The sequence below is a fragment of the Branchiostoma belcheri genome, unplaced genomic scaffold (genome assembly GCF_001625305.1).
Source record: "Branchiostoma belcheri isolate BF01 breed outbred unplaced genomic scaffold, Haploidv18h27 scaffold9, whole genome shotgun sequence".
Lineage (NCBI taxonomy): Eukaryota > Metazoa > Chordata > Leptocardii > Amphioxiformes > Branchiostomatidae > Branchiostoma > Branchiostoma belcheri.
The window spans coordinates 1,537,493-1,565,125 of NW_017804575.1; the positions used below are offsets into that span (position 1 = coordinate 1,537,493).

Sequence of the window (27,633 nt, forward strand, 5' to 3'; positions counted from 1 at the left end):
TTCCTGTCTAGTGTTCCCGACGTGCCTTGCGTGTGAAAGTAACTACAGATACACAACCAGACACACCTAAAAACAAAACCTCCGTGCATTCTAACATGATATGAATATTGATATTTAAAACTTAACTTTTCACATCCATAGCTAACGAAAGGTTTATTTTAAATTTTTAGGGTAGGGTATTTGATACAGCAATGGCAATGATACTGTCTTGCAGTCAAAAGATCTGCTTGGAGATTACCTTGACCCCCTTTGGAGCCTCACACCGCATATTGCTCTGGATGCAAATCTGATCTAGACATATTGACTGACACCAGAACTGCCGCTCAGAACGGCAAAATGTCAATTACTGAGTCCTCAGCAGTGTTTGAGGGGGATCTATTTCCTGTCCAAAGCGGCCTAATCGGCCTCGAAACAAATCCGTCAACCGCCGATGTGAACCAGATACTGGACCATACATATATCTTATTTCTCCTATCATATAAATCAAACAGTCCGACTCCCTTTGTGTGATAAAAAACTGCTTCACAGTAACCCAGTGGCAGGATATATTACATACAATCATTATGGAAGTGTTATGTCCAAGCTCTGCATGCATATCTAGTTCTAAGAGGCCGTGCGGTCGTCGTATTTCAAACAATTTGAACAGAAAATCGATAAAATCCCAAGCGTGAAGGGAAGATTTTGACTACTCCGATGACATGTGTGTATAGTGTGAAACCCCATGCATAGCCCCAGGCAATTTATCATGTAAACGCGCGCGCTGTCATTGCTCTCGGGAAAATTGACTGTTATGAAATCAGAGGCTCGCTGAACAAACTTGCTGAGTAAACTTCTACCGTGCGAAACGCATGGTCAATTTACCGTGCTGCTGAGTAGCAATTTTGAAAAGGAATGAAGACCTTTATTGCGGAACATATTGCTACATTTTTGCCACACTGCGATATCTGAGCCACATGTTCAACAAAACATGAAATAAATCCAACTTCTTCTTGCTTTTGTTGTACACGTATTTATGTTTACCTAAGGAAAACATACTGTTTTTGATACGTTTCTTCTTCTTCTTCTCTAAACAGTGACCTCAGTGGCCTGAACCAATGTTGTGTCTGTTACCATGGTAACTAGTGTTGGGTTACGTCATGTTGCAATTTTATAGCAGGAGGGATTTAGACTCCTGTCTGACCATATACATGTATATGAATGTGTTTGAGTAAGAATTATTAACAGAACAGACCAGATGCGAAGTCCTCAGACATGTTGACACACTTCCATATGTCTTTTAAGGGTTCTGAATTAGTCTCCGCCAGACTCCTTTCCAGGCTGAATGAATAGTACTAGTAGTAGAAATTGGCCTTTGTAGCTGGCCAGGGGAGTTGGCCGGCCATAGAGGGTCCAGCTTGCCTGATTCAGCCTGCAAAGGAGTCTGGTAAAGACTAGTTCTGAATGTGTAACAGGGGCTTAAACGCAAACTCCGTAATGTTTTGGAACGGGCCACAGGTAGGAGACTCCCCGCGGTGGGACCCATGTGGGCTTACGGAGGGAATCCCGACAAGTCTTTGGTTCTGTCGCTACTCAATTATACCTGCAGCGCTGGAGTGCGTCATTTATCTGTCATGACCGTGCGGGGATCCAGAAAACTAGTCTCCACCAGACTTCTTTTGCGGGGTGAATAAATCGTAGAAATCGGCCTAAAAAGGGTATTAATTGGCCAGAGAAGATAGCCAGCCAGAGAAGCTCCATTGCCAATTAATACCTTTTTAGGCCGATTTCTACGATTTATTCACCCCGCAAAAGAAGTCTGGTGGAGACTTGTGTGTTACGCCGACGGGCGGTTATATCGACTACAGTATACAGATACAGATACAATACCATGAAGGCAATGTGGCAGATTGCATGCCCGTAGCAATTGCAGGGGGGGGGGGCGAACCCACACACAAACACGCTTAAAAGTCCACTTTTTAGATAAAGGTCCAAGATTTTTCCAAGAAAAGGTGGACTGATTTGTATCACCACTGGGACTGGAATCCTATTTGCCCCTTTGAAATCTAAAAAAAATAGCTTGTTAACGTTAGACCGCAACATCTGTTATGTAATAGTATGTTTATCTGAAGTGTAACCGAAACTGTTAACTGTTACCTGTTCCGAATTGTTTATGTTCTTGTTGTGAGGGCTAGCCCTTTATGATAGCCTCCGGCTAGTTGGGCAGTCCTGTCTGTATACATATGTCTTCTTCAGCCTAATAAATCAAATCAAATCAAGTCTCAAAAACGTAGGAAATGCCATTTCAGAAGGTTCAATCTTTTTTTTTTTCAAAATTTTCTGGGGGAGCATGCCTCCAGACCCCCCTAGGAAAGCTCGTATCTACGCTCGTTAGTCCCTCGGAGGAACCCCCAAACCAAAATCCTGGGTAGGGGCATGAATTGTTAGTGTTAGGCCACACCAAGTAAATTTTATGGATGACGTCCTTTGGAGACCCTAAATCTAATGCAAGAGTGCGAAAAAAAAAACAAGAAAGGCCCTGAAAAACAAGATGCCTGGATTAGAAATATACTAAGAGACGACAAATGTTAGGACACAAATTGCATGAGGTGACACAGTGTAACAAGCAAGAAGTTGTTTATTCATCATCAAAAAAGCAATGAATCAGGTGGAACGATTTGTGGCACTGTCGTGACTCTTTGGTCATAGTTACAGGAAGCGGAATTTCTTGTTTTTTTTTTTCTAGGAACAGGCCAAAATCAATGCGCGCGTAGACGTCATCCATAAAATTTACTTGGTGTAGCCTAATGGCGAAATAGCTATGCCGCATATGTATGTAGGATCTGTCCTGTTGGCATTGCAGTTTGCGTACACGACGAGTTAAGCATTCTACATACATGCCATACATACACACATTGATCATGGTAATTCATGCTTGCCATTATCATGATTTTTATTATCTCCTCCATCATCCGTATTTAACTGTCCAAATTATCTTCATTATCAAAATCGACGCAACAATTTTTGTTGCCATCTGATTATAGCTAAAAGCTAAGTGATTTTCACATTGCCTATTCCATGCCACAAGTAGGCATCAGCAGATTGTTTTTATGTTTACCGAAGGAAAACATATTGTTTTTGCTCAGTTTCTTCCTCTTCTTCTTCTTCTCCAAACAGTGACCTCTGACCTGACCAATGACACGATTTGTTGACGTCTGTCACCATGATGACTGGTGTTGGGTTACATAATGTTGCAATTTCATGGTCTGCTCTGCTCCATGTACTAGTAGTACATGTATGTGAATGTGTTTGAGTAAGAATTAACAGAGAAGACCATGTCCGAAGGTAAACATTATGAATTTGCTTTGCAAATGTTACTTCTCTAGTTTGTATTTATGTTTACCTTCGCAGAAGCTTAAACATATCGTTTTTGCTTAATTTGTTCTTCTTCCTCTTTCTTCTTCTCCAAACGAGTAAGGTCATAGACCTCGACGAGACGTCTGTCACCATGGTAACTGGTACTGTAGCAGACACCCTGTACAGCTGTAGTGTTGGATTACATTATGTAGCAAGACAGAGAGTTGGAGGGGCTGGTCACCATTTGTTATATGAATGTGTTTGAGTAACAGTAAAAAAGAGCAGTAGTTTGTTGGGCTAGAACATGTGAAGGTAAACATCATGTATTTGATTTTCGCAAATGTTACCTTTCTATTTTCATTTTAGCTTTATTTCCATGTTTATTGATCTAAAATGACCCTGCATACGCAGACCATAGAAACGGCTGGTATATCAATGGTCTATTTGCGTCAACAGTGTCCCAACAGTGGCATAGCGGTAGATCATTCGACTGTGAACCGGGAGACCCGGGTTCGATCCCGAGTCGTACCCGGAACATGTCTGAACATGCGCCCCGACGTTGTGTTGGGAAAGGCACTTTGCACCAATTTCTTCACTCCACCCAGGTGTGAATGGGTACCTAACTTCGGTTGGGGAAAGCCGTATTGAGGTCACCTTGTGGCGCCGAATGGCAGCCGCACAGACCCTTGCGGCAGTTCCACAAAAATGTGGAACAAAATCATTATTAATATGTATCATGACATTGTGTACTATGTGAATTAATATGTGTATTATGTGTGTCATCTGACTGTAAACCCTGCATCAATTCAGCACTATAAGGCTGCGATTGCACGGGTGATATTTGGCCAATAAACCATTTATTATCATCATCATCATCATCAAAGATGGCAGCCCAAAGGCTGAAATGATATCGGGACTTTACAGCAGGTTAACAAAATACCTTAGAACAGCATAAATCTTGAAACTGTTTTTATGATTATTGAATTTCAATGAAAATAATTGGTAATGTTTGTATCATTGCTTTGTATGCAAATTTTAAAAACTACTTGTACATTCAACAAAATTCAAACTGATTATAATACGATACGTAAGTCTGCTGGTTGATTCATTTATTCATTCATTCAGTCATTCATTCATTCATTCATTCATTCATTCAAGTGATTCATTCGAGAAGAGAAAATAATGGCTCCTTCCGAGTAATAATTTCTCGATTAGTAAAAAGAATTTGATTTATTGAATGCTTTATATTAGGCTGTTAACATGTATGCACTACTTATAATTGACAGGATTGTTTAAAAATAATTTTATCTGCTAAAAATTCGTGGAAAAGGTTCATAATTATTCTTTATTCCTTATTCGAAACAGCGGTCAGCATAGCAGCAGTACACAAAAATTATGGACCGCTGAATTGTGCTGATCTTACATAGTACATAAAAGCACAACGTAGGTACAGACAGAACATACAGATTCACGTCAATTACAATATGTACAATATATATAAATTGTATAAATTAATAGGGAAAACATTATGTACGCTACCAAAACTCCACAAAGTTTAGAGAAAAAGTAAGTTTCTAACAGCTTGGTTGAGGTTGTTTCCAAGATGCCTTACCGGTCATGCTCCCTTTTACTGTGCCTAGGAAAGCAGGGTCGCCCTTACAGGTGAATACATGATCATTACCAGTGGTTTGGTGCATTTACACATCCTGCCGTGCGCTTTTTATAGCTCTGGTGGCACTGTGTGCCAAATTATACCCTAATGCCTTCCTACATGTACATGCATTTTTCGAGTTGTCATTTAGGCCATGTTGATTTGATTATATGGATGACATCCGCGCGCGTTTGAATTTTCGGCCGTTTCCCCCCAAAAAAAATCAACCATACTGTAAATCGTACAAAACAGTTGCAAAAAAATAGCAAATATATACCGCAGACTCCTAATAAAATCCGATAGGGCGGAAAAGAACAAAGCGTGCCAAAAAAATAGAGTCCTCCATTTTCAAATTTTGACATCATAAACCCTGTTAAACCCTGTTATACCTATATTGTGCTAATTTTACTGCCAACTATTACAACAACCTTTTCTCACCGAAAAAAACTTTCGAAAATAAAAGTTTTCAATCATTGTACAAATGGTTTTGATTCAGTGGGAACATCACATATACGCAGCCACCATCACATATAAAAGGAATGAAATGCATCACTGCATCAAAGTAAAAGACAAAAAAAATCCTCTCTTCTTTATATTTTTCTGTCACCCACGTTCCGGCATTGCAATCTTTGCCAATTTTCGGCACTTTGACCACTGTAAGAGGACAACAAATTTCTTGTTTTTTTTATCAGGCGAAAATTAAGCGCGTTGTGTCATCGATTAAAAAAAACTTGCTGTGACCTGAAGGAAGAAAGCGAAGTTCCAAAGAACAGGGTTGACGGCCACTTCAGCACCAAGGACATGGAAACTGCCCACACGTCAGGGACAGGCACAAGAGGAAACAAATAATAAGAACATTCGTGTTTTGTAAAACAAGCACTCTGTACAAGCCTGGGATGATCTGCAACAGCTGTGGCAGATGTCAAGCACATGTGACGCTTCTTACAGTTTCAGTTTATTGAGATACCCTTTAGCCCATTATAGGCTATTCTTCCAGGGTTCCAATACAAATACATGTAACATCACAATTACAGACACAATCCTACATATTTACACTTAACTTGCAGCTTAAAACATTTAAAAACAGAGGAGTTACACGTCGCATAAAAAACCTTAACTGTTTACATGGCAATCGTTAAAAAAACATATGAATTCTACCTTGAAGATAACTGTCTGACTTTTACTTACATAGATCTTTCCTTTTAAATCATATCAAAGAGAAGTTCCCATACTTCCAACACCTAAGTGCAAATAAAAGATTTATATTTTTGATGCGTGTAGACAAACCCTGTATCACAAACATGATCTGTTCCCACATTTTCCATTGTACAAAAAAGCGAGAAGAAGTTGAACACTCTGTCTCTAGATCAGTAACTAGAACACTTTGTATTAGCCTAGTATAGTACCCTTGTATGTTCCTTATGTATGTTTTCTACACACGTTTGTTATGTGTCTGTTAAGTCTTGACCTGTACCTAGCTAATATACCCCGTCGTGGCATGAATGTACAATAAAGGTATTTCATTTCATTTCATCAACATGTTTGTTGTTTTGCAACAAGAGGCGGGAACTGCGCTTCAAAGCGTGATCTTGTTAACGCCTTATTTGCATGCAGTGCTCACGCTTGCTGTCACCATCAGTTCTTGTCATTTCTTATTTATCATTAGGCCATACCGATTTAATTCTATGGATGACATCAACGCGCGCATTAATTTTCGTCTGATTTTGGAAAAAAAATTGTTTCGTCCTCGGACGGTGGTCAACATGCCGAAAATAGGGAAATCGGTTGGCGGCCTAGGCTTATGGGAAGGTAGTATTCTATACATATGACTGTAACTTTTGATAGCTTGGTCGCACCGCGGCAGTTTCACACAGTTTTAGTTGCACATGAAACGCATTGAATAAAGGGTACTTCAGTTTTTCTTCACCTGGATTTTTGGTTGAAAATACACATTTTGGCTAAAAAATAGCCGTTTATTTCAGTTAATTTACGCGTAGGCGGTAATATATAACACCTTCCATCGTTATATTCTCCAAGATGAGAGCCAAGCCCACACGGGTTATTTCTCTCCGTTGTTAATGCCCATCGGTTCGGAGACCACCAGGGATCCAGCAAACTTGAGACACAACGGTTCGCGTTTGGTCTCAAATGTTGACACTGGAAGGAATCTCATTGAATCTCAGCTAGCACTAAGTAGCTAAATGCTCAGCTTTTTTTTAGCCTTCCATGTTTATACATATAAGCTGTGTACGAGGTTATTTTCAAGGAAGCGCCCACGACATGGCATTATATCAAGGCGACAAAACACTTACGCAAGCTTACGGGGAAGCCACGAACACTATTTGCTTAACACCCACTATTTGCTTCTCATATACCGTTTCTATAATCTTTCCTTTTACCAAGAAACAACACCTACATGAGCAAGACTTTGTCGACACGTCTTCAACGGTATCTATTACTCGAACGTTGCAGTGTCAGATTTAAAAGGCGGATCTTCAATGGGTATAAGCTCTTCCACATGGGCGACAAATATTGCCGGCTTACTCGATGTAAATTTACCTCCTTCGCTTGCACGTCAATTATTATTCCTCATCCCTTTGGACGAGTTGATGGTATTGAGTTAAGTGTATGTATGTGAAGATAGTACTTAAGGTAAGTCTACCGGATCATTCCTATTCATCTACGAGGATCAGAGCCCCGTGTTAAGGTGATCAAACCCGGTTATCTGTGAGTGCAGTGGTTGAATCCTCACAAAATTCCATCTTGGCTGTCGTTTATTCGCCGAGATCGTGCATGGTTAAGCACGTATTGCGTCAAATCTAAACACAAAATCAGATTTCTGTAAAATACACGGTGCATTTGGCAGGCGAACAAAAGCGGATTGGCTGCTACGCTGTATCTTATGATGGTATAAATGTCTTCGCAGGTAGCTCAGGGTGGTGCAGCGTTGCTTTCAAAAGCTTGGGCGCGCGCAGCTTCCTTTGAAGGCTTCAGTAACAATGCTAGAGTCCCCTGCTACATCTATGGATCTGCATGAAAATAACTCCTTGCATTCGCACCTATGTCACATTCATCATATATAAAAATGACAAGAGCATATAACATAACGAGCCAAGAAATAAGTAAGGATACGTAGAACTGATACGAACCAAATCTCGTCTTATCATCTCTACAGATGGCGATGTTTTTCTCCACACACACTGCGAAGCCTTGCCGCGGTGTCAAGATCTCCTTCGTTGTGTTTCCAATCTCTTTAAGATCACGATTACGACTTCCTAGGCACACTTCCGTGTACGTGCAATGATTGAACGTCTACGGGAGAAGAAATGAGCACTCACACATAGTCCCTAGAGGCTTGTTTGAAGCACACAGAGCCGGCTTGGTAGTGAAGACAGCAGCGCTACAGCTCGCGCCTGTGTGCAACAGGCAAGGCCCGCGCACACTGCTGCCTGATGTACGGTTACCATGGTGATGCCAGATGGCGCTAAACTCGCCGTCACGACTTGGTGACGTCATTGGTATAGTCAGGTAGGCAGCACAGCTGACGGTACAGGGCTCGAAATTCATTTTTGGGAACAGGTGCACAGGTACCGTTGCACCCAACTTAAAAAATCGGGCGCACAAAAAATTTCTTGCGTGTACCATATAATATTATAAGATAAGTAGAATATCAGCAAAAACTAATTTCAATTTTCAAAAAAAGGACTAAAATTATAATATTTTTCTACCACTTCGATGTTAAAAATATGATGTATATTACTATATATGTTTGACATGTTCATTAATTACATACGTAAACCTCTGAATATATTTGGGTGAAAAAATATTGGGTGCACAGCTCCCAATTTGGGTGCACATGCACCCAGCATTTCGAGCCCTGTGGTGCTATCATCTCCAACAACTACAAATGAAATCTGCCTTCGGCAAAATTGAATTTGAAAGAAATCTTGTCGCATAGACGATAAAAATAGAAATTCGTTCTTATGAATTATATATGACATGTTTTGTCTTTTGCTGATCGATGATAAAAAAGCATTGTGTACGTTGGAAAATTCATATTTGAATCACTACAAAAGCGACACCATATTGTAAATAGCTGATATATCCCCTGATTATTACAGAATGTAATAATACTCTTCCTAAGAAAACACAATAGATTAGCTTTAGTATCATTATGGACTAGCTCGTTAGAATTATTTTTTAGTATTAGTTTGTGTATGTACCATTGTTGTTTCTTTGCCATACATTGTACCAGCTACAGTTCTTGAGCAATAAAGTTGATTTGATTTGATTCGTATTTCCGCCCTTTCATCCCAAGTAAAAGTGTTTTAAATCTCCTTCGGTAGATTTCAGAGAAAATGAAAAACATCTTCAGAAGTCTGCATATGGCCACAGGGATGACTTGACCTATGGCATATGTGTTTGATTTATGCCTGCCGTATACAGGGGTGCCAATGAGAGTATACTGTGCAATTTTACGGAATACAGTACAATTTTACGGAATACAGTGCAATTGTATTATTATACAGTGTAATTTTACGGAATACAGTACAATTTTACGGAATACAGTACAGTTTTACGGAATACAGTGCAATTGTATGTATACAGTGCAATTTTACGGAATACACTGCAATTTTATTAGTATATAGTACAATTTTACGGAATATAGTGCAATTGTATTAGTATACAGTACAATTTTACGGAATACAGTGCAATTGTATTAGTATACAGTGCAATTTTACGGAATACAGTGCAATTGTATTAGTATACAGTGCAATTTTACGGCATACAGTGCAATTGTATTAGTATACAGTACAATTTTACTGGTAAAATTGCAATGTATACTAGTAAAATTGCACTGTATACTAATACGATTGCACTTGTATTCCGTTAAGTTGTACTGTATACTAATACGATCGTACTGTATTCCGTAAAATTGCACTGTATACTAGTAACATTGCACTGTAGTTCGTAAAATTGCACTGTATTCCGTAAAATTGCTCTGTATACTCTGGCACCCCTGGTATATAAGTGTAAATATTGTTTCCCTTTTTGGACGCAGTGATCCTTATTTCTATATGTCAGCGGCTTGTGAAAATGGAGGGAAACCTTCGAATGCATTACCTCAGCAAACTTCGCGTGTCTATAAATACGCCGTAGTCAGCGATCCTTAATTCCCTGCCTACGCAGTCGATCTCGAGTGAAAAGGTTATCGAGAAGTTCATGACATTTAGACCCTTTCTGGATAAGTCTCCTGAGGCCACACCGACTTAATTTTATGGATGACATCCACGCGCGCATTGATTTTCGCCTGTTCTCAAAAAAAGCACGTCCTCCGAGGCTCTGGCCTGGGTAGTGCATGGTAATAGCGACAATACGGAGCCGGTGGTAACTCTGGATGACGGCACCCAACTCATATACAGGCTACCAAAGATCCACGACTCAAGAGCTCAGTACATACGTACAGTGCCAATTCATAAATTCCACAAAAAGCCAGCATATGCCGGCTTGTCGTATACGTCGCTATGTACTGCCGCTAGTTCACAATACCAGCTTTGCATTGCTGTGGTTTAGTAGCATTTTTATTTTTGGCCGGAATTATTTATTCGCCCGCGGGCTCTAGTTTGGGGATCTATCCATAAAATTAAGCCGGTGTGGCCTGACTGTAAAAAAAATAGTAAAAAATAGTCATTGAGAACAATTTGCCAGGAGAAATTGATTGACCAATAACAAAAAACGTGTACGTAAATACGCACAAAAAGGATTTGTATTTCTCTCAAAGCAATTATGTATGGCACCAAAATTGAGGCTACTGATTATTCGATTTCCATACAATTTTCCGCCTACGTACGTGCACGTGTCTGGGCCATGTGTCCCGCACACAGCTTTAGTTTTACCAAGGACATTATACACGCACGTACGTGTATAATGTCCTTGGTTTTACAAAGAGATGAATATAATTAGAGAGAGATGGGAAGAAATAATGAGAGTAATTGGCACAAAAACAGCACATGGACAACAAACAGATATTCAGTGGAACTTCAATCGTGATGCGGTTTGTTTTGTAATTGTATGCATCTCCTAGATCCAAGCGGGGTTTTGTATTTTCTCTATCGGCGTGCTTTCACCCCCCCCCCCTGCCCATGTGGACACCCTACCCAAAGCATGCAACACATCCAACAGGACTGCGAATTAGGACCATCTGCCACCAAACGAGACCTGTACGATGCAAACCAGGAAGCCCTGGGCCGGCTGGAACAGTGGGCCGACAAGATATGATGATGATCGAACCCCCCCCCCCAAAAAAAAAAATAAAGCCCCCTTGCTTTGATGTTCTTGGGTTTTGGCTCATTGTTGGCGTGTTTTGAGGATTTTTATCCGGCTTTCTTTTTTTGCACTGGTATCTTTTTTATACCAGAAAACTGGTATAAAACCATTGCACGTGCACTGGCATCTTTCCTTTATACCAGTGCAAAAAAAAAAGAAATCCCGCGGTATAAAAAGCTTAAAACACGCCAAAAATAAACCAAAACTCAAACCTCTGCTTGGAGAGTACTAGTAACTTTCAGGACCTTAACCATGTGAATCTGGTTCCAATTTCTTAAACTACACGTCGACTTAAAGCGATATTATGTAAGATTTTTTGCACCAAAACTGTAAATGTAAATAATTGAAATTTTCTCATCTAGATTGTCATTTTCGATAACTTTCAACGTTTTCCTGCGACTCAGCGCAGCACGAGAATAAGTTGCGCCAGGCCCGGTGTATCTTTAGGAGGCTCCTAAAAAGGATGTAAACAAACAGCGGCTTTCGTTCGGGTATCTTCGGCAGCTTCCAACACCTTTTTTTGCGGCGCAACGACCTTGATCTTTTACTCCCCAAATGTCATTATGAACCCAGGTAGGCTTATAGCGCAAGAAAATGTGGAAAACAACGATTCAAAAAGTAAAAATCTTACATAATATCACTTTAACTTCATTTGGTGAAAACCGTGGTAACATCATCGCCTTTTTACATGCCGCGTAGAAGCCGTACTTAGGCCACACCGCCTTAATTTTATGGATGACATCCTCTGAAGACCCCCAAACTAGTGCGCGCGGGGGAATAAGAAAAATTCCGGCCAAAAATAAAAATGCTACTATGATAAACCACACAGGAATACAAAGCTGCATATACGTATACGACATACGTACAAGCCGGCACATGCTGGCTTTTTTGCGGAATTTATGAATCGGCACTGTACGTATGTACTAAGTTCTTGAGTCGTGAAGCGTCGGTAGCCTGGGTGCCTGGCTCCGTGTTGTCGCTAACTACCATGGACTACCCAGGCCTAGAGCCAGACCAGAGCCTCAGAGGACGTGATCTTTTTTTTTTTTTTTTTTTGAGTAACAGACGAAAATCAATGCGCACGCGGATGTCATCCATAAAATTAAGACGGTGTGGCCTTACCGCCCGTGGCGCATTTTAAGATCGAGATGATGAGTTGAAATGGCAGCTACCATGGCTGTGAGCAATTTCTCTAATGACGTTGCCCTTTTCCAACCGACAGGACCCGGCTGGCCGATACACCTGTAACAAGCAGGCGCACAGTACCGTGAACTAACGAGCATCGCATGAAATTAGCTTCATACTATCATAGTCGTTCGTTCGCTCTGCTATTTGTTAGTCTCCACCAGACTCCTTTGCAGGCTGAATGAATTAGTAGTAGAAATTGTATTCAACTTTCAGGAAAATTGGACCCTCTATGGCCGCCCAACTCCTCTAGCCTGTTACAGTTACCTTTTTAGGACGATTTCTACTATCATTTAGCCTGCGAATGAGTCCGGTGGAGACTATCTAATTTTCGAGAGCACAAAAGAGACTATATCCTCCGGCACAAACCTATTGTATAAGGTCCCCGTTTTCTTGTTTTTTTTTTTTTTTTTTCTCTTTTTTTTTTGGAGGGGGGGGGGTGATTTGCGATCTTTAACATTCGGTCGACTTTACTTTAGAGTTCTAGGCGTTCTTTGTCGCCCTTTTATTTTTCCACCGAATGTTGTACTGTAAACTAACAGTTACATAGATCACCATCGGTATCCTCGACTTTCAGCATTGAACATTGTGATGTTCTATTGGGGGGCGTTATACAATTTGTGAGGAAAAAGATTTGTCTCAGAGTAAAGCTTGAGTGGGTAGTTTGCCTATTGACATCGCTGTTGAACAATATCAGAAAAATTTACCAATTTATACTGTTCTGTGTGTATTTTCTCAGTAATGGTCACCGTTTCGAATTTCCCGCGCAACCTCGTTCTCCTCGTGACCTCGATGAGGTCATCGTAATCCAAAATGGCGGGTTTACGTCAGGAAATCTGTCGTCTGTACATGTTTTTCCGTATTTCTGCCGCAATATATGCGTAATGTCGTCAGTTTTCCTCAGCGAGATGACCTAGAAGTCAGCAAAAGACTTTTCTGAGCAATTCGGGGCTGGAAATGGTGTTGCGCTGTGCAATAGACGCCGAGATATCCACGGAACAAGCCGACCGTCCCGCCCGGAAAGCTTGCGCAGACGACATCTGTGCAGCGTTATCTGTGACAGCTCGGAGCTGTTTTCAGACGACAGGACTGCTCTGCCGACTGTGCTCCTCTCTGCAACGATGGGCTGATCAGTAGAGCTAAAAACGTCGCTATTTTAGCTCTGTAGGACAACGGTGTAGCAAATGCCACTGCGGTAGATTTGTCCATTCTCGCTTGCTGTCAAATGTTTCAGTCGGAAGAAAGGTAGCTAGAATTTATGTGTTATGAATAAATCCTGATAACGTCGCAATTGCTGATGCCTTCTGATTGAACCGTGGCAACAAAAGGGCCATCGTTTCTGGTGAAGAAATCAAGGAAGAAGATCGCTATCGGACAACATTCCACAACAACGCCAAAGATAGACACCGTAGTAGCTAAAGATAAACAAAACAAGTGGTTGTAAAGATGGCGCTGGTTTTGGGCCTGGCAGTGGCTCAAGTGAGCGCTAGTGAATCTCAGTACAGCCACAGCAACCTGAACGGATCGCTCCTGAATCCAGATAACATCAACGATGTAAGTACTGAGTCATCATTTGCAGTGGCAGAAATACTTTTTTTCAGTGTTCTGCAATATTGCAGAATTTCAAAATTTTATTCTGTAATTCAGAAATTATACATACTGTCTGCAAATACACACGTAGAAGTCCACATCTAAACCCATGGCATATACAAAATTGCATTTTTTGCTAACATGTTACATGCAACATTTTATGTATATTATAAAGTCAATAGTAATGACAAAAGCTCTTAAACCAAGGAGGTTAAGTACTTTGCTTAAACACAATTGGACCCCTAGTCTGAGTCTGCAAAATTGCAGCTTGCTTAATTTTTCTTCTGCAATATTGAAAATGTCTCTGCAAAATGCAGACTGCAGATGGGTATTTCTAACACTGATTTGTGTGCATGAGTAGCATAATTAGACATTCATAGCGTGATTCCGACTGAGAAAACTATGATTTGGTCCAGCCAAAAGGTGATGTTAGTATTATAATAGTATTGTTATGGTCATTTGAATCTTGAATACAACTGGCAATCTCCCAAAGGATTAATCCTCAAAGATAGCTTGGCTTAATTAAGAAGAAGAACTTAATTGCATGACAGTTGTGCATGGTACAATTTATGGCAACAACTATAATACAAACAGGGGTAAGTGAGGAAACATTTAGCTATAGTTGTGGAGCACCAGCCATAATATAGGACAGCCAACTCACCAGAGTTGGATAAGTAGAAAACAGCATCCAGTCTGAATGATGGAAAACAAAGTCCAGTCCGATTTTGGAAAAAGCAGTCCGGCTGTTTCTGTGTGTAGTAGTGCCCCCTTGCATAATACAATAAAAGTACAAGCAGTCTGATTTGTTACCACACGTCATATCGTGAAGTGCACTCCTTTGATACTGACATGCAAATGCTGACAGCTGCATGAATGCAAGTGATACTTTACATAAATATTTTAACATTTTAGAACTGAACTAGAAAGGGAACATTTGCAAAGCAAATGCATGATGTTCACCTTCGCATATGGTCTGCTCTGTTAATTCTTACTCAAACACATTCATATATATGGTCAGACAGGATTCTAAATCCCTCCTGCTATAAAATATTGCAACATGAATGTTGTAACCCAATACCAGTTACCATGGTGACAGACATCTGTTTCAGGTCATTGACCTTATTGGTTTAGAGAAGAAAAAGATGAAGAAGAAACAGAGCAAAAACAATATGTTTTCCTTCTGCGAACATAACAAGCTATATTTCTGTGTTTTCCAGGACCTGAGGAAGGTGAACTCTAACATCATCTGGCTGCTAGCTGCAGCTGTGCTGGCGTGTGGCTGGGTCCTGTATCTCACGTACTACAACTCTCGAGTCCTGGGTTTCATTCTCACACGGATACTCAACAGATTTGTCAAGAACTGCCACGTGAATGTTGGTGAGTACAAATGGTTTAGGCTCCTTTTGGGGGCTCGCATGCCCTTTACCTTAGAGCGTAATCGGCCGTTTTAATTCTACATAGAGTGTGTCTACGGACCGCTCTAATTCAACATAGAGCGTAATTGGTGCATTTTGCGTAGAGCGCAATTCGCTGTTTTATTTTGTGTAATGTGTTGTAGCTACTAGGAATTTTTCGTGAAGCGTAATGGGGGAGGCTTCTTGAATTAAAAATTTAGCGTAGAGCGTTGTCGGGACCCCCCATGCAGGCCCTTCCTTTTGTCTCCAGGACATGTTCATGTAATTGTAAAATGGTACTCCAGCTTGAAAAATGGTAAAAAAACATGATGATTTTCAGTATTGTATTAATAATTAGGTCTGAAAATACATTACAATACAATTGTAACATCGCGCACTATTTTGGGTGGCTGATTGTTTGGATGAAGTAGGTCAACAGCACAAGGAAAGGTAAACCTACAGGAGGTCAAAAGGTCATACAAAAGAAAAGAGGGTGAAGTTGAAGGTCATGAAAACCCTAAATTCTTCCCAGAAGTCTGAAATGTCTATTCTTCTTAAAGGTAGAAAGCTTAAGTCTTTTATTTATTTACTTCTTGTATCAAAGTACAGTACTGCATATACAAAGGAAAGAGCTTTCCCATAATAATCTGCTACATTTTTGTGCTTTTTCAACTATGTAAAACATTCAATTGTGGTAACTGTAACTGTGGTACTTCTTCTTTTCAGGTTCATTTAGTGTGTCAGTGCTGTCGGGAAAGGTCATGTTCCGGGATGTTCACTACATTGATTATGATAGATCCATCAGGTAACAGAAACAACTTGTTATTAACCATTCTCCTCCACTTACAGGGGTCGAAAAACCCCTCTGTGTGCAACTTGGTGCAAGTAAATTTGGTGATGTGCAACAAATTTTTTGCTGGTATGCACTGGTGCAAGTTTGCTTTATCCGCTGTTACAACCTGTAGAAATATCCAATAAAGAACTGGAAAGGGAACAATTTCAACAAAACCAGAATCCGTGAAGTTTTTCTTCATTTTCTGTAATTAATAGAAGGTTATTACTATCTACCGGTATGTCGCTTTAGTAGGTTATATTTATTAGTAGTGTAAGCAAATATTGGATGCTACTAAAGTTACTACATGTACTTTTGGTTGTGTACCTATTATTTTTGGGGGTGCAACTATTTTTCTTCTGGTGTAAGTATTTTTTTTTTTCATCTGCACCAGTGCAAGTTGGCCCCAAAATCTATTTCAACCCCTGACTTATATAACTTAGTGGATGGTTAGTGGCAGAAAAATGAAGGTTAAGTTCTATAATGGGCCTCCTAGTGGCTATTTAAGGCATTGCAGCGTAAAATTTTCTGCAAGTGTGACTGTCAGATTCAGTTTTGTGTCATGTTTAAAAACTAATATTCCTGTCAATTGACATTTGTACTGGGAATTGTAAATTACAATGTATAAATGTATACATGTATAAAGTAACTTTATAATTTTCTTTCCTTCCTAAGAGTTCAAGATGGTGTAGCAATATTTCGGTGGTGGAGACCATACATACCACGAGAGTCAAAATATGGTATGTGTGCTATGATAAAAAGTATGATTTGATTGAGTTTACGCATTGCCATTGTCAATCAATAAAAACACTTACATGTACATGTACCGTAGGTTTCCTTTGGTAAAATATGTATGATGATAATTTTATTGTCTGGGACATAAACAATGGAATCAGGCAGTTACTTTCAAATATTAAAGGAGACAATTAAATGTGTTTTCTCAGAAATGTGATTCGTAGCGATGGGAAGATGACAGACTCGAGACTTTAATTCAGTCTTTATCAAGAATGACAGAGATCGGACCACTCCTCCTTTTATACTTTTTCCGTGCCTATCTAGTGCAGGGCGCTCTGCTCGAGTTTTAGATATTGACCAATCAGCATTGGCATCTCATATTGCCCTGGTTTAGGCTGGATTGCACTGACCTGGAGGTCTAGTTCACTATGCACTGAGTACTATGCACTAGGTTAGGTTGCCATGACCTCAGTTGACCTTGGTTGACCTATGGTATGACTTCATCCATTGTTCTAGAACAATTGCCTATGTCAATTAGGTCCTGTTTTCACATTGGAGGATGAGGCAACTTACAGTTATTACGTCATGGTGACGTTTACAATGGTGTATACATATCAGTCTGAGTGAGTGGTCCGTGCAAGCAGAGTTAAGCAAATACATGAACAGGAATTCTGTTGTGCGAACATTGAGTGAAGAAAATAAATAATAAATACCACAACCTTCTGAATTTTCTAAGTGGGTACGTAAGTGCTCGGATCCATAGGATACTAGTAACCGACAAATGCGAAAACTAAATATGATTACAGAGGTTTGTGCCGGTTTTCTCAGAAATGTGGTTTAATGTTTGGGATTATGATGTAATGTATGATAAATTCATCATCTTAGCTTGCCTATGACTGTAAAATCAGATGTGAAGATGTACAGATTGCAGGAAAATTTAGCAATTGGAAAGAATTTGTAAAACGTCAGTAGGCCACACCAATTTAATTTGTTGGTTTAAAGATTCGCTCGCTTTGTTTTTTCCTGATTTGGAAAAAAAAAGAAAAACATTTCAGGCTCTGAATCAACTCCAAAATGCTCATATTTTGGCCTCAACAGTTGAAGGAAGTCCCTTCTCTTCAGAGTTGTTACAGTTTATCAATGCAGTGGGGTTTTTTTGCCTTGTTGCTTCATATTTTTTTTCTGAAAAAATTCGAGAACCAACAAATCAAATTGGTGTGGCCTTAGATTCGACAGCAAGAAATGAACATGTTCAAGTCAGTTTTAGCATCGCTGGTCTGACATAAGAAAATGAAATGATACAAAACTGTTGAAAACCTTTGAAGTAAGAATCATATTAACATTTTTCATTTCATGGAATCCTTGTGCCACACAGACCCAACTCCAATGGACACTCGGCTGAATCTGTACCTGAATGGGTTTGAATATCACATCTACAACCGCTCGGATGTTTACGGAAAGCTGGAGAAGGCCTTTGGGCTAGACCAGACCATGGGCTTCGAATACGACCCACCTGAGGATGGCAAACAAGGAGACAGAGGGTATTGTTTCTCCTTTTTTTTTTCAAATATTAAATTTTGTTTGCCCCCAAAAAATTATGTACTAACTTAAGGCCACACCAATTTAATTTCTTGGTTAACGGATTCGCCCGCTTCATTTTTTTCTGATTTGCAAATAAAAATAAAAATTCAGAATCAAATGCAAAATGCTCATATTTTGCCCTGAACAGTTGAAAACAGTCCTTTTCTTCCTAGTTGTTGTTACAGTTATTCCATCTTTCAATGTAGTGGTATCATTAAAAGTTCAAAATTCATTGTTTAAATTTTGAACCAGCCTGGTGTGTTGACTTCATGGCTCCTATTGTACTGTTTTGGGCCATAATAGGATGCCTAGGCCTGTTTTTATTTTTATTCTTTTTTCGCCCGCCCACTCCATTATTTTTCTAGAAAAATCCGTTAACCAAGATATTAAATTGGTGTGGCCTAAGTATGAAGTTTTGGTATTAATAACAAAATATTATTGTTTTTTGAAGTTCAGAGATGCTATTGATAACAAAATATTTTTTTCTGTAGATCAGAGACACCAGATAATGGCGAGGAAGAAGAAGCAGAAAAGGAGCCCATATGGCGAGACCTTATTCCGTTCATTAAAGCAGACATCTATACTGTGAGTCCTTCTTCTGGTATCATTATAACAATCTCCTGGAACATGCTTTCTTATTCACCTACCTGCCCTACTGCATTTATTTATTAGGCCTAGGAAAAAAAATGTTGTGTTTCCTGTTTCAGTCCTGAAAAATTAGGGGCGGTAGGTAAGGATTATCTTTTTTTTTTCTTTTTTTAAACTTTGGCAATCTCTAATGATCCAACTTGTACAGTACAGTTAAACAAAGTAAAACTTGCATGACGACACTTATAGTTTCAATGTCAATGTTTATTGTTTGTTTATTGTCATTTTGCACATAAAAAAAGTTAACAGTATAAAATGAAATTATATACATTCAAGCAAATATATGCTGGAGAGCCCAAGAAACCTGAAGGTTTGTCTAGTGGACTCTCCCAAATCCTATTAATTTTACGATCTCTTATTTACATACATTTATTACATTTACATTTAACTTGCAATGTATTAAGGGACAAGCAAACAAATTAACTCAAAATAGGTACAAGATAATATAAAGTTAACATGGCGAATTAAATATCTAAACAATAAAGTAAGACAATCAAGAACAAATCACATTGAACAAAAAAATAAATTTCCATTAAGTCAAATCATAAGTTATTATGAGTAAGAACAACATAAGAATGTTGGAAAACTGATGGTACAATGTTTCATCACTCATGGAACTAGAAAAGGTCGATCAGCTTAAAAAATTCATGCCCCTTGCAGGGGTCCATACAAAAAAAAGGCTAGGGTTGGCAGTTTTTCCTACTCGAGTATGGTCGGTCAGGAAACAGGAAACGCAACATTTTTTTTCCTGGGCCTTAACAGGTACAGTGCACCAGGTGTTGTACAAGGTAGGCTTGAATGGCACTGCTCATCAGCTTTAATTAGCAGATGGCAGGTTAGGAAATGTCAAAGGTTTGAGCGGGTTTACATAATAATAATATACAGATATGTGTTTGGTGCACATCGAAACAAAATTTTTTGTGCCTTTCCATCTGCTTCATTTTGATTTTGATACATGTAGCTTGAAATATGTTTTCTGACAGTCTGAGAATCTTGTTTTCATAAAGTAACGTGTGTATTTGTGTCTGTGTGTGTGTGTCACTGTGTGTTCATGTACAAATGTATGTGTGTTTGTGTGTCACAGTGATTTTCCGCTAAATTGCAGATTTGAAAAGTAGTCGGAACTAAACCATCAATCACTGGTAGTACATAATGTACAGCACTGTACAGGATTTACAGTGCACTTAAGCCCTGGTCACAACCCGCCGTACATGCTTTTTGTCCGTACGTTTTTTGGGAGGCTACATGTACGTCTGCTACATTTTTTCTGAAAACGTGGGGAAGGAGTGGCGTCGACGCACGTCACTCGCATGTCACTCGCACGGTTTCACAAGGTGTAAGAGTGTGTTGTGCATGCCACGTCTGGCCGTGAGCGGTTGCGTGCATCGTTCGTTGCGCAAGTGGTAATTGAGTGGTACGTGCTTACAACGTACGATCTCTGTGCGATTGCAACTTTACCGTAAGGAGGCCGTACTCACACGTGCATCTTACGGTACGTGCGGCACGCACGTACTCGCACGTACGCCCGGCCCCGGTGGTGAATCCGCAGACCGCACGCAGAAAAAGTTTTACATGCACTTAAAGTTCTACGGCATGTCTGCGTGCTCCCAAATCCGTAGGATTCCGTACGGAGGCGGTACTCACCACCACGCACGGATCCCCTACATTTGTCCACATTTTTGCACGTAGACAGCACGCAGAAGCACGTACGGCGGGTTGTGACCAGGCCTTTAGAGTGCATACATTTACTGTGCAAAGTTTCCAAAGTCATGACTCTATCTGTTTTGTTTATGTGTGGCACTACAGGGAAGGATTGTGTTTGGTAACCGACTGATCCCGAGTACTCTGTGTGTGAACTGGGAGGAGGCAAAGCTGGAGTACACCACCAAGTGTGCTCACAACCCTCTGGACAAGTACACCCATTTCATCAAGGCCGAGGCTGAGAACGTCAGGGTCATGCTGTCCAAGAGTCCCAAGTATGAGGGAGACATGGAGGAGTAAGTAAATACTACAGGGCTCGAAATTCATTTTGGGTAAGACCACACCAATTTAATTTCTTGGTTAACGGATTCACCCGCTTCATTTTTTTCTGATTTGCAAATAAAAATAAAAATTCAGAATCAACTGCAAAATGCTGATATTTTGCCCTGAACAGTTGAAAACAGTCCTTTTCTTCCTAGTTGTTACAGTTATTCCATCTTTCAATGCAATGGTATCATTAAAAGTTCAAAATTCATTGTTCAAATTTTCAACCACCCTGGTGTGTTGACTTCATGGCTCCTGTCGTACCATTTTGGGCCATAATAGGATGCCTAGGCTTGTTTTTATTTTTATTTATTTTTTGCCCGCCCGCTTCATTATTTTTCTTGAGAAATCCGTTAACCAAGAAATTAAATTGGTGTGGCCTAATACAACTAATTCGCTGACTTTCTTTCTTCTGCAACAGTCCTGCTGCCACCGCAAACATATATATAGTTCTGCGAACATGACCATTTTTCTCAGACTGCTAAATTTTACTACCGCAAATATATAAAGTGATTTACATATACTATATAGTAATTCAGTCTAGAACAGATATTATGTAGATCTTCTTTCAGGGGGTAATATTTCATTTTCAACTGCTAAATGCTTTTTTGCAAGCTTTATACTCTATAGTACAGTTTAGTACAGTTCAGAGGAGTTTCATGATTGTACAAGAGAACTCAAAGTTTAGTTCTGAGGGTTAGTCTTGAGATTTAAATGTATTGCACTATACATTGTACCTGTTGTGTTTTCCAGGCCTCCTCGTTTTATGGGAGAGGGTTTTGTGGTGTTGCAGTCAGGAGATGTTATTGTGTACTACTACTGGGATGAACCAGGTAAACACTACAACTGCCAAGGAATGGCAAGTTTGTACATTCTGTAAATCATGATATAAATGTAGTCACAGTGGTTTTCTGGTGTTTCATAATCTGTGCTGACTGTAAACTCAAAGATATCACAAACTACTCACGCTGCTGCACATGTAATGTACTAATTTTTGATTGAATCACAAACACCTCCTTTTTCCATGAAAGTCCACGCAATATTAAAGGTGTTTACAGTAAAATGTGGCACTATGGTATAGACATAGAACATGTAAATTCTGTCATAATTGCTGTATATGAGAGACACCTAGCTGCTGACACTTGTATTGCACCTGTGTAGGCCGTATGAAGGATGAGATACCGGAGAGCACAAACCCATTTGACATTGACATTCCCCCTGTCTGGAGAATGGACATCAAATGTGGGAAAGGAACGGACATCAGCTATGGGCCATGGGTGGACAAACAGAGGTTTGTTTGTTTGTTTGAGTCTTTGTTTATCATTAAATAACAACTACAATGTGCATTGTAACTGACGAAAGCTAGTGGATGCTGCCTGAAACATTTCCAAAATCATATCCAGTTGCTTGAATAACTGTTTTTTGGCATAATTACAGGTACATGTCAACAATATATGTATTTGCTTTCACAGAGGTATTATTTTGGGTATGTTTGTGTGTTTGTTTGTGTGTCTGTGCCTAGGCCTGTTTTTTTCTTCACCTCCCCATTTCATTGATTTCCGTAAAAAATGCAAGAACCAACAAATCCTAACCGGTGGTGTAACGACTCAGAACCAAGAGGTCCTGTGTTCGAATCCTGCCATGCCACCCATCCTGTGCCCTTGGGAAAGGCACTTATTTTTTTTTACCACAAATTTCCTCACTTAACTCAGGTGAAAATGGAGCTGGAAAATGAGTATCTCTGTTGTCTGTGAGTTTGTCTGTGTTAGTGTCAGCCACAAAATAAGTTGAAAAAACTTGAGTGTGCTGTCGTCATGTCTTGTGATAATGTTGGAATAAAAAAAACCTAACCTGTGAAATAAAGACTGAACTTTAACTTCCAACACTAGATATAGAATTGGGACTTAGCCCAAATTTTCGGTTGACTCCATCAACCTTGTTCACGGAATGGACCCGTCTACTCTTGGAACATGACGTCAGAGACACGTGACCGTAGTAGCGGGTCATACGTGCCAGATAACTTGTGTCGCCCCCCATCTCTGTTCAGGGTACATTTGTAGGTCTGTGAGCTCTTATGTAGACTGCCTCCTTAACTCCTCTTGCAAAGAAGTCTGATTCAGAATCAAGGATTTTAACTCCTTCTAGAGATACTGAATGTCCCGGAGACTCAATGTGAATATGTTGTGAGACTTCTGAGTTTACAGATCTAGAACAAGGTTGATGGAGTCAACCGAAAATTTAGGGTAAGTCCCAATTCTATATCTAGTGTTGGAAGTTAAAGTTCAGTCTTTATTTCATAATGATTTGTACGAACACAGATGAACTTTCATGCCAAACCTAACCTGTGATTTCCTGTCTTGACCTGTACAGAGAGTTTCTACAGAAGTTCTTTCTGCCTGCCGACTACCAGTCCTTAGAGGTGACAGAGCCGGTGACAACAGGCCAGCTCAGACAGTACACCAGCTTTGACATGTCCATGCATCTACAGAACGATGCTACCATCGACATTCTCTTCTCCAAGAAAAAGGTACATACATTTGTACATGTACATACATGTATAGAGTGCACAAGAGCGCTGATTATTCTAATAGTATTAGATAATATTAATACTATCATGAAAGTTCATCTGTGTTGGTAGTTACATGTTTAAAGTTAAAACTTTTGATCCAACACAAAGAAATCTCTCACCTAGAGCTTTCGACCAGTCACTCTGGTCTTCCTCAGTAGACTGACACAGTGAAGCTTGTCACGTGGCTTCTTTGAAGTGTGATAATATTATTTATAATTATTATTCTTGGATAATATTAAAGCGATATTATGTAAAATTTGAACTATAATTTTAAACCTAATGACATTTGGGGAGTAAAAGATCAACGTTGTTGTGCCACAAAATGTGTTGGAAGCTGCCATGCCGAAGATACCCAAACAAAAAGCGCCGTTTGTTTACATTCTTTTTTGGAGCCTTCTAAAGCGTGCGTAGTCCAGTGGTTAGCGATCCTGCCTCTGGACTAAGAGGTTGGGAGTTCGAATCCCTTCTGATGTCGCTCACCAGACATGCACACTACTGTTTAGGGTCGCAGTCCTTCGGACGGGACGTTAACCATGGTCCACTGTTCATTGTGCTTGTTAAAAAGAGCTAGGGGAATTTCCCCGGTACAATGAACCTGTAAATACTGTAGATAGCGTCTATCTTCTCTGTCACGACCAGTGGAAGATTCCCCGGAAAAGCGAAATAGTGATGCTAATATGTTGAAAGTTTTATGTTGAAAATGACAATCTACATGAGAAAATTTCAGTTATATGTACAGTTTTGGCGGAAAAAACCTACATAATATCACTTTAAAAACCTACATCTGCTGGTTGGTTCTCCAGGAGACCAATGCTATCCACATGAACGTGGGTCGAGGGTCGTGTATTGAGATGACCATCCCGTATGTGGTGGAGGAGAGTGGGTACGTCACCAAGGTTACCAGTCGGCTGCTACACCTGGACGCTACCACCAGTCTGGAGTACAGGTCTCTACTCGAGGCTGAGACTCTCGAGGTCAGGATGCCTTTTAATTCAAGTCAAGGCAACACCAATTTAATTTCTTGGTTAACAGATTTTTTTAGAAAAATATTGGAGCAAGCGGACGAAAAAAAAAAAAAAACAGGCCTAGGCATCCTATTATGGGACAAAATGGTACAATAGGAGCCATGAAGTCAACACACCAGGCTGTTTCAAAATTTAAACAAAGAATTTTGAACTTTTGATACCATTGCATTGAAAGATGGAATAACTGTAACAACTAGGAAGAAAAGGACTGTTTTCAACTGTTCAGGGCAAAATATGAGTATTTTGCAGTTGATTCTGAATTTTTATTTTTATTTGCAAATCAGAAAAAAATGAAGCGGGAGTATCCATTAACCAAGAAATTAAATTGGTGTGGCCCAAGCTGAAAATAATTGCCTTTGTCAGAAGGGTATGTTTAGCAATTATGGAAACAAAAGTCAAGTTCAAAAATGTTTATCCTGTGATGTTCCCACGTTGCTACAGTGAAATAGATGCGGATGGTTGCTAATGATATCTTGTGGATGGGTAGAGACAGCAAAGATGAAGGTCAAGTTCGATAATGGGCGTCATAGCTGCTTTTTTTAGGTGTGTCAGGAAAGCATTTAAGTTTGATTTGATAATGATTCCAGATTTCATATACCAACAGTATGGATCTTGCTACTTGAAAATCACTTGCAGTCTGAACAGAAAAGAAGAAAACCTGAAAATACAGCAAATCAAAGACTTTTTTACGCAACACTAGCAGGTTCAATGTAAGACCAAGCATTGTTTCAGACTTCCAGCTACAGTTTGTAATGTACAAGACTTAGTACATTTTAACTATCTAAGGTACCGTAGGCAATATTGATATAAGGCACAATAATAAAATTATACAGTGTAAGCAAAGTGTTGTACATGTACAACACTACTAACTACATTGTAGTTACATTAATCTACTAGTAGTATGATCTTAATGTAAATTAAAAGCTATAGTATACAACTGGATACATGTGTGACTGAGCAATGTTACAGTAATGCAATCTTGAATGATGCCTGTGTTGTTCATATTTACTTCAGATATCGATGGATGTACACTACCCCATCGTGTGGAACCAGCCACAGCTGTGGTCCTGTGACATTGTGGCCTGTAAAACAACAGTCAACTTCATCTTCGCACACAAGTTCTTCATTATGGGTAGGTGTTTTCAACATGCAGCTTTTCCACTCCAAACCTTAGGGTTACTCCTTCATATTAACAGTTTCTTCAGGTTGGTAAGTCATGGGATATTAAAGGTTTTTTTGTTTACTACAAATTACAATATCTTCCAACATTTCTGTACTCCTTTTGCTACATACATTTGTAGTTAACAGTATACATTATCTACATGTATCTCCATATTGTCATCCCTAAAGAGGGCTGTAAGAAATTTCATAGTTTGGATGACTTGTACATGTACATGTACATAGTATTTCAATGTAAGGCCTAGGGAAAATATGTTGACGAATGTGTTTCCTGTTTCAGTCCCGAGGAAATTAGGGTCAGTACGTAGAAATTATCTTTTTTTTCTTCTTTTTTTTTGACTTTGCCGATCTCTAGTGATCCAACATGTACAATACAGTTAAACAAAGTAAACTAAACTTGCATGAGCACACTTCTATTTTCAATGTCAATGTTGACAAACTGTACAACATTAATCAGGTGTCAGATTATGGAGCTAGAAAAGGTTGATCAGCTTGAAATATTTATGTCCTTGCCAGGGATCCACAAAAAAAAAAAAAAAAAAAGTCTAGGGTCGGCATTTTTTTCTAAGATCGGTCGGGAAACAGGAAACACAACCTTTTTTTCCTAGGCCTAAAAAAAGGCTAAATAACCATTTGTTGATTTTTATTTGAAAAAGGTACTTATCACTCATCAGTTTTTATTAACTACAAACTGTCTGTGTTTTATTTAGATGTGGCGTCGGTGGCGCAATGGTTAGAGCATTGGACTCGGAACTTAGAGATCCCGGGTTCGATACTCACCGTGACCCGATGTTGTGCCCTTGGGAAAGGCACTTTACACAACTTCCCCATCTATACGGTAGTGACGCCCACCGAGCCTCTTAGGCTAATCTGTCTGTCTGGGTGCCAAAAACACCTTACGGATTTGGATGTGACAACATCTGCACATTGGCCACTGAGAGCCGTTAAATTTATTTATTTTATTTTTTATTTAGATCTGATAGATGACTGGGGCAGTAAGACCATTCCAGACATCATGAGTTTTGTGCCGTACACGTGGAGGTTCAACGTGGCTCTGAAGGAGTTTGAGTTTATCCTGGTCACCAACCAGTACAATTGGATAGACTGCTCCTCCCTGAAAGACAACGAGAATGGTATGGTCCAAATTCTGTGGTCTTTTATATCTAACCTTTATAATGAACTTCAACTCTAATTTTTAGTTTTAAAATATATTTTGTTATTGATTCAGAACCTGAATTTTACATGTATGGGACCCGGTACAATATATTTTTTTTGTTGAAGCCAGCAAATCCAAAAACCAAGAAATTCAATTGGAGTCTGTTTTTGCTTTATACTGTATATACATGTACATGTATGTACATGATGTAGTTGTTAGCATGAAACAGCTTACAATACTACATTTCTGTTACTAGATGAGTACTGTTCGTAGAATAATTACTCCATATTGATCAGTGTGTTATGATTTCAAAACTGGAACATTTGCAAAGCAAATGCATGTTCATCACCTTTGCATATGGTCTGCTCTGTTAATTCTTACTCAAATACATTATATGGTCAGA

At 39.5% G+C, this 27,633-nt stretch overlaps 2 protein-coding genes across 2 annotated transcripts in view; one reads left to right on the forward strand and one right to left on the reverse strand.

The window, feature by feature from the left end:
* LOC109487596 (E3 ubiquitin-protein ligase MARCH8-like) overlaps positions 1-8,388 on the reverse strand; it is an 18,117-nt gene extending 9,729 nt beyond the window's left edge. Inside the window, exon 1 of the mRNA XM_019791600.1 lies at positions 8,134-8,388. The gene's annotated coding sequence lies outside the window, so the exon portion shown is untranslated. The remainder of the gene's footprint in view (positions 1-8,133) is intronic.
* A 5,373-nt stretch (positions 8,389-13,761) lies between these two features.
* The window catches only part of LOC109487597 (uncharacterized protein KIAA1109-like), an 84,292-nt gene continuing 70,420 nt past the window's right edge, over positions 13,762-27,633 (forward strand). Inside the window, exons 1-13 of the mRNA XM_019791601.1 lie at positions 13,762-14,050; positions 15,304-15,463; positions 16,207-16,285; positions 16,988-17,052; positions 18,423-18,588; positions 19,120-19,213; positions 21,083-21,273; positions 22,055-22,134; positions 22,463-22,592; positions 23,672-23,828; positions 24,674-24,844; positions 25,910-26,027; positions 27,049-27,207. Coding sequence (XP_019647160.1) covers positions 13,943-14,050; positions 15,304-15,463; positions 16,207-16,285; positions 16,988-17,052; positions 18,423-18,588; positions 19,120-19,213; positions 21,083-21,273; positions 22,055-22,134; positions 22,463-22,592; positions 23,672-23,828; positions 24,674-24,844; positions 25,910-26,027; positions 27,049-27,207 — 1,678 coding nt within the window. The 5' untranslated portion in view covers positions 13,762-13,942. The remainder of the gene's footprint in view (positions 14,051-15,303; positions 15,464-16,206; positions 16,286-16,987; positions 17,053-18,422; positions 18,589-19,119; positions 19,214-21,082; positions 21,274-22,054; positions 22,135-22,462; positions 22,593-23,671; positions 23,829-24,673; positions 24,845-25,909; positions 26,028-27,048; positions 27,208-27,633) is intronic.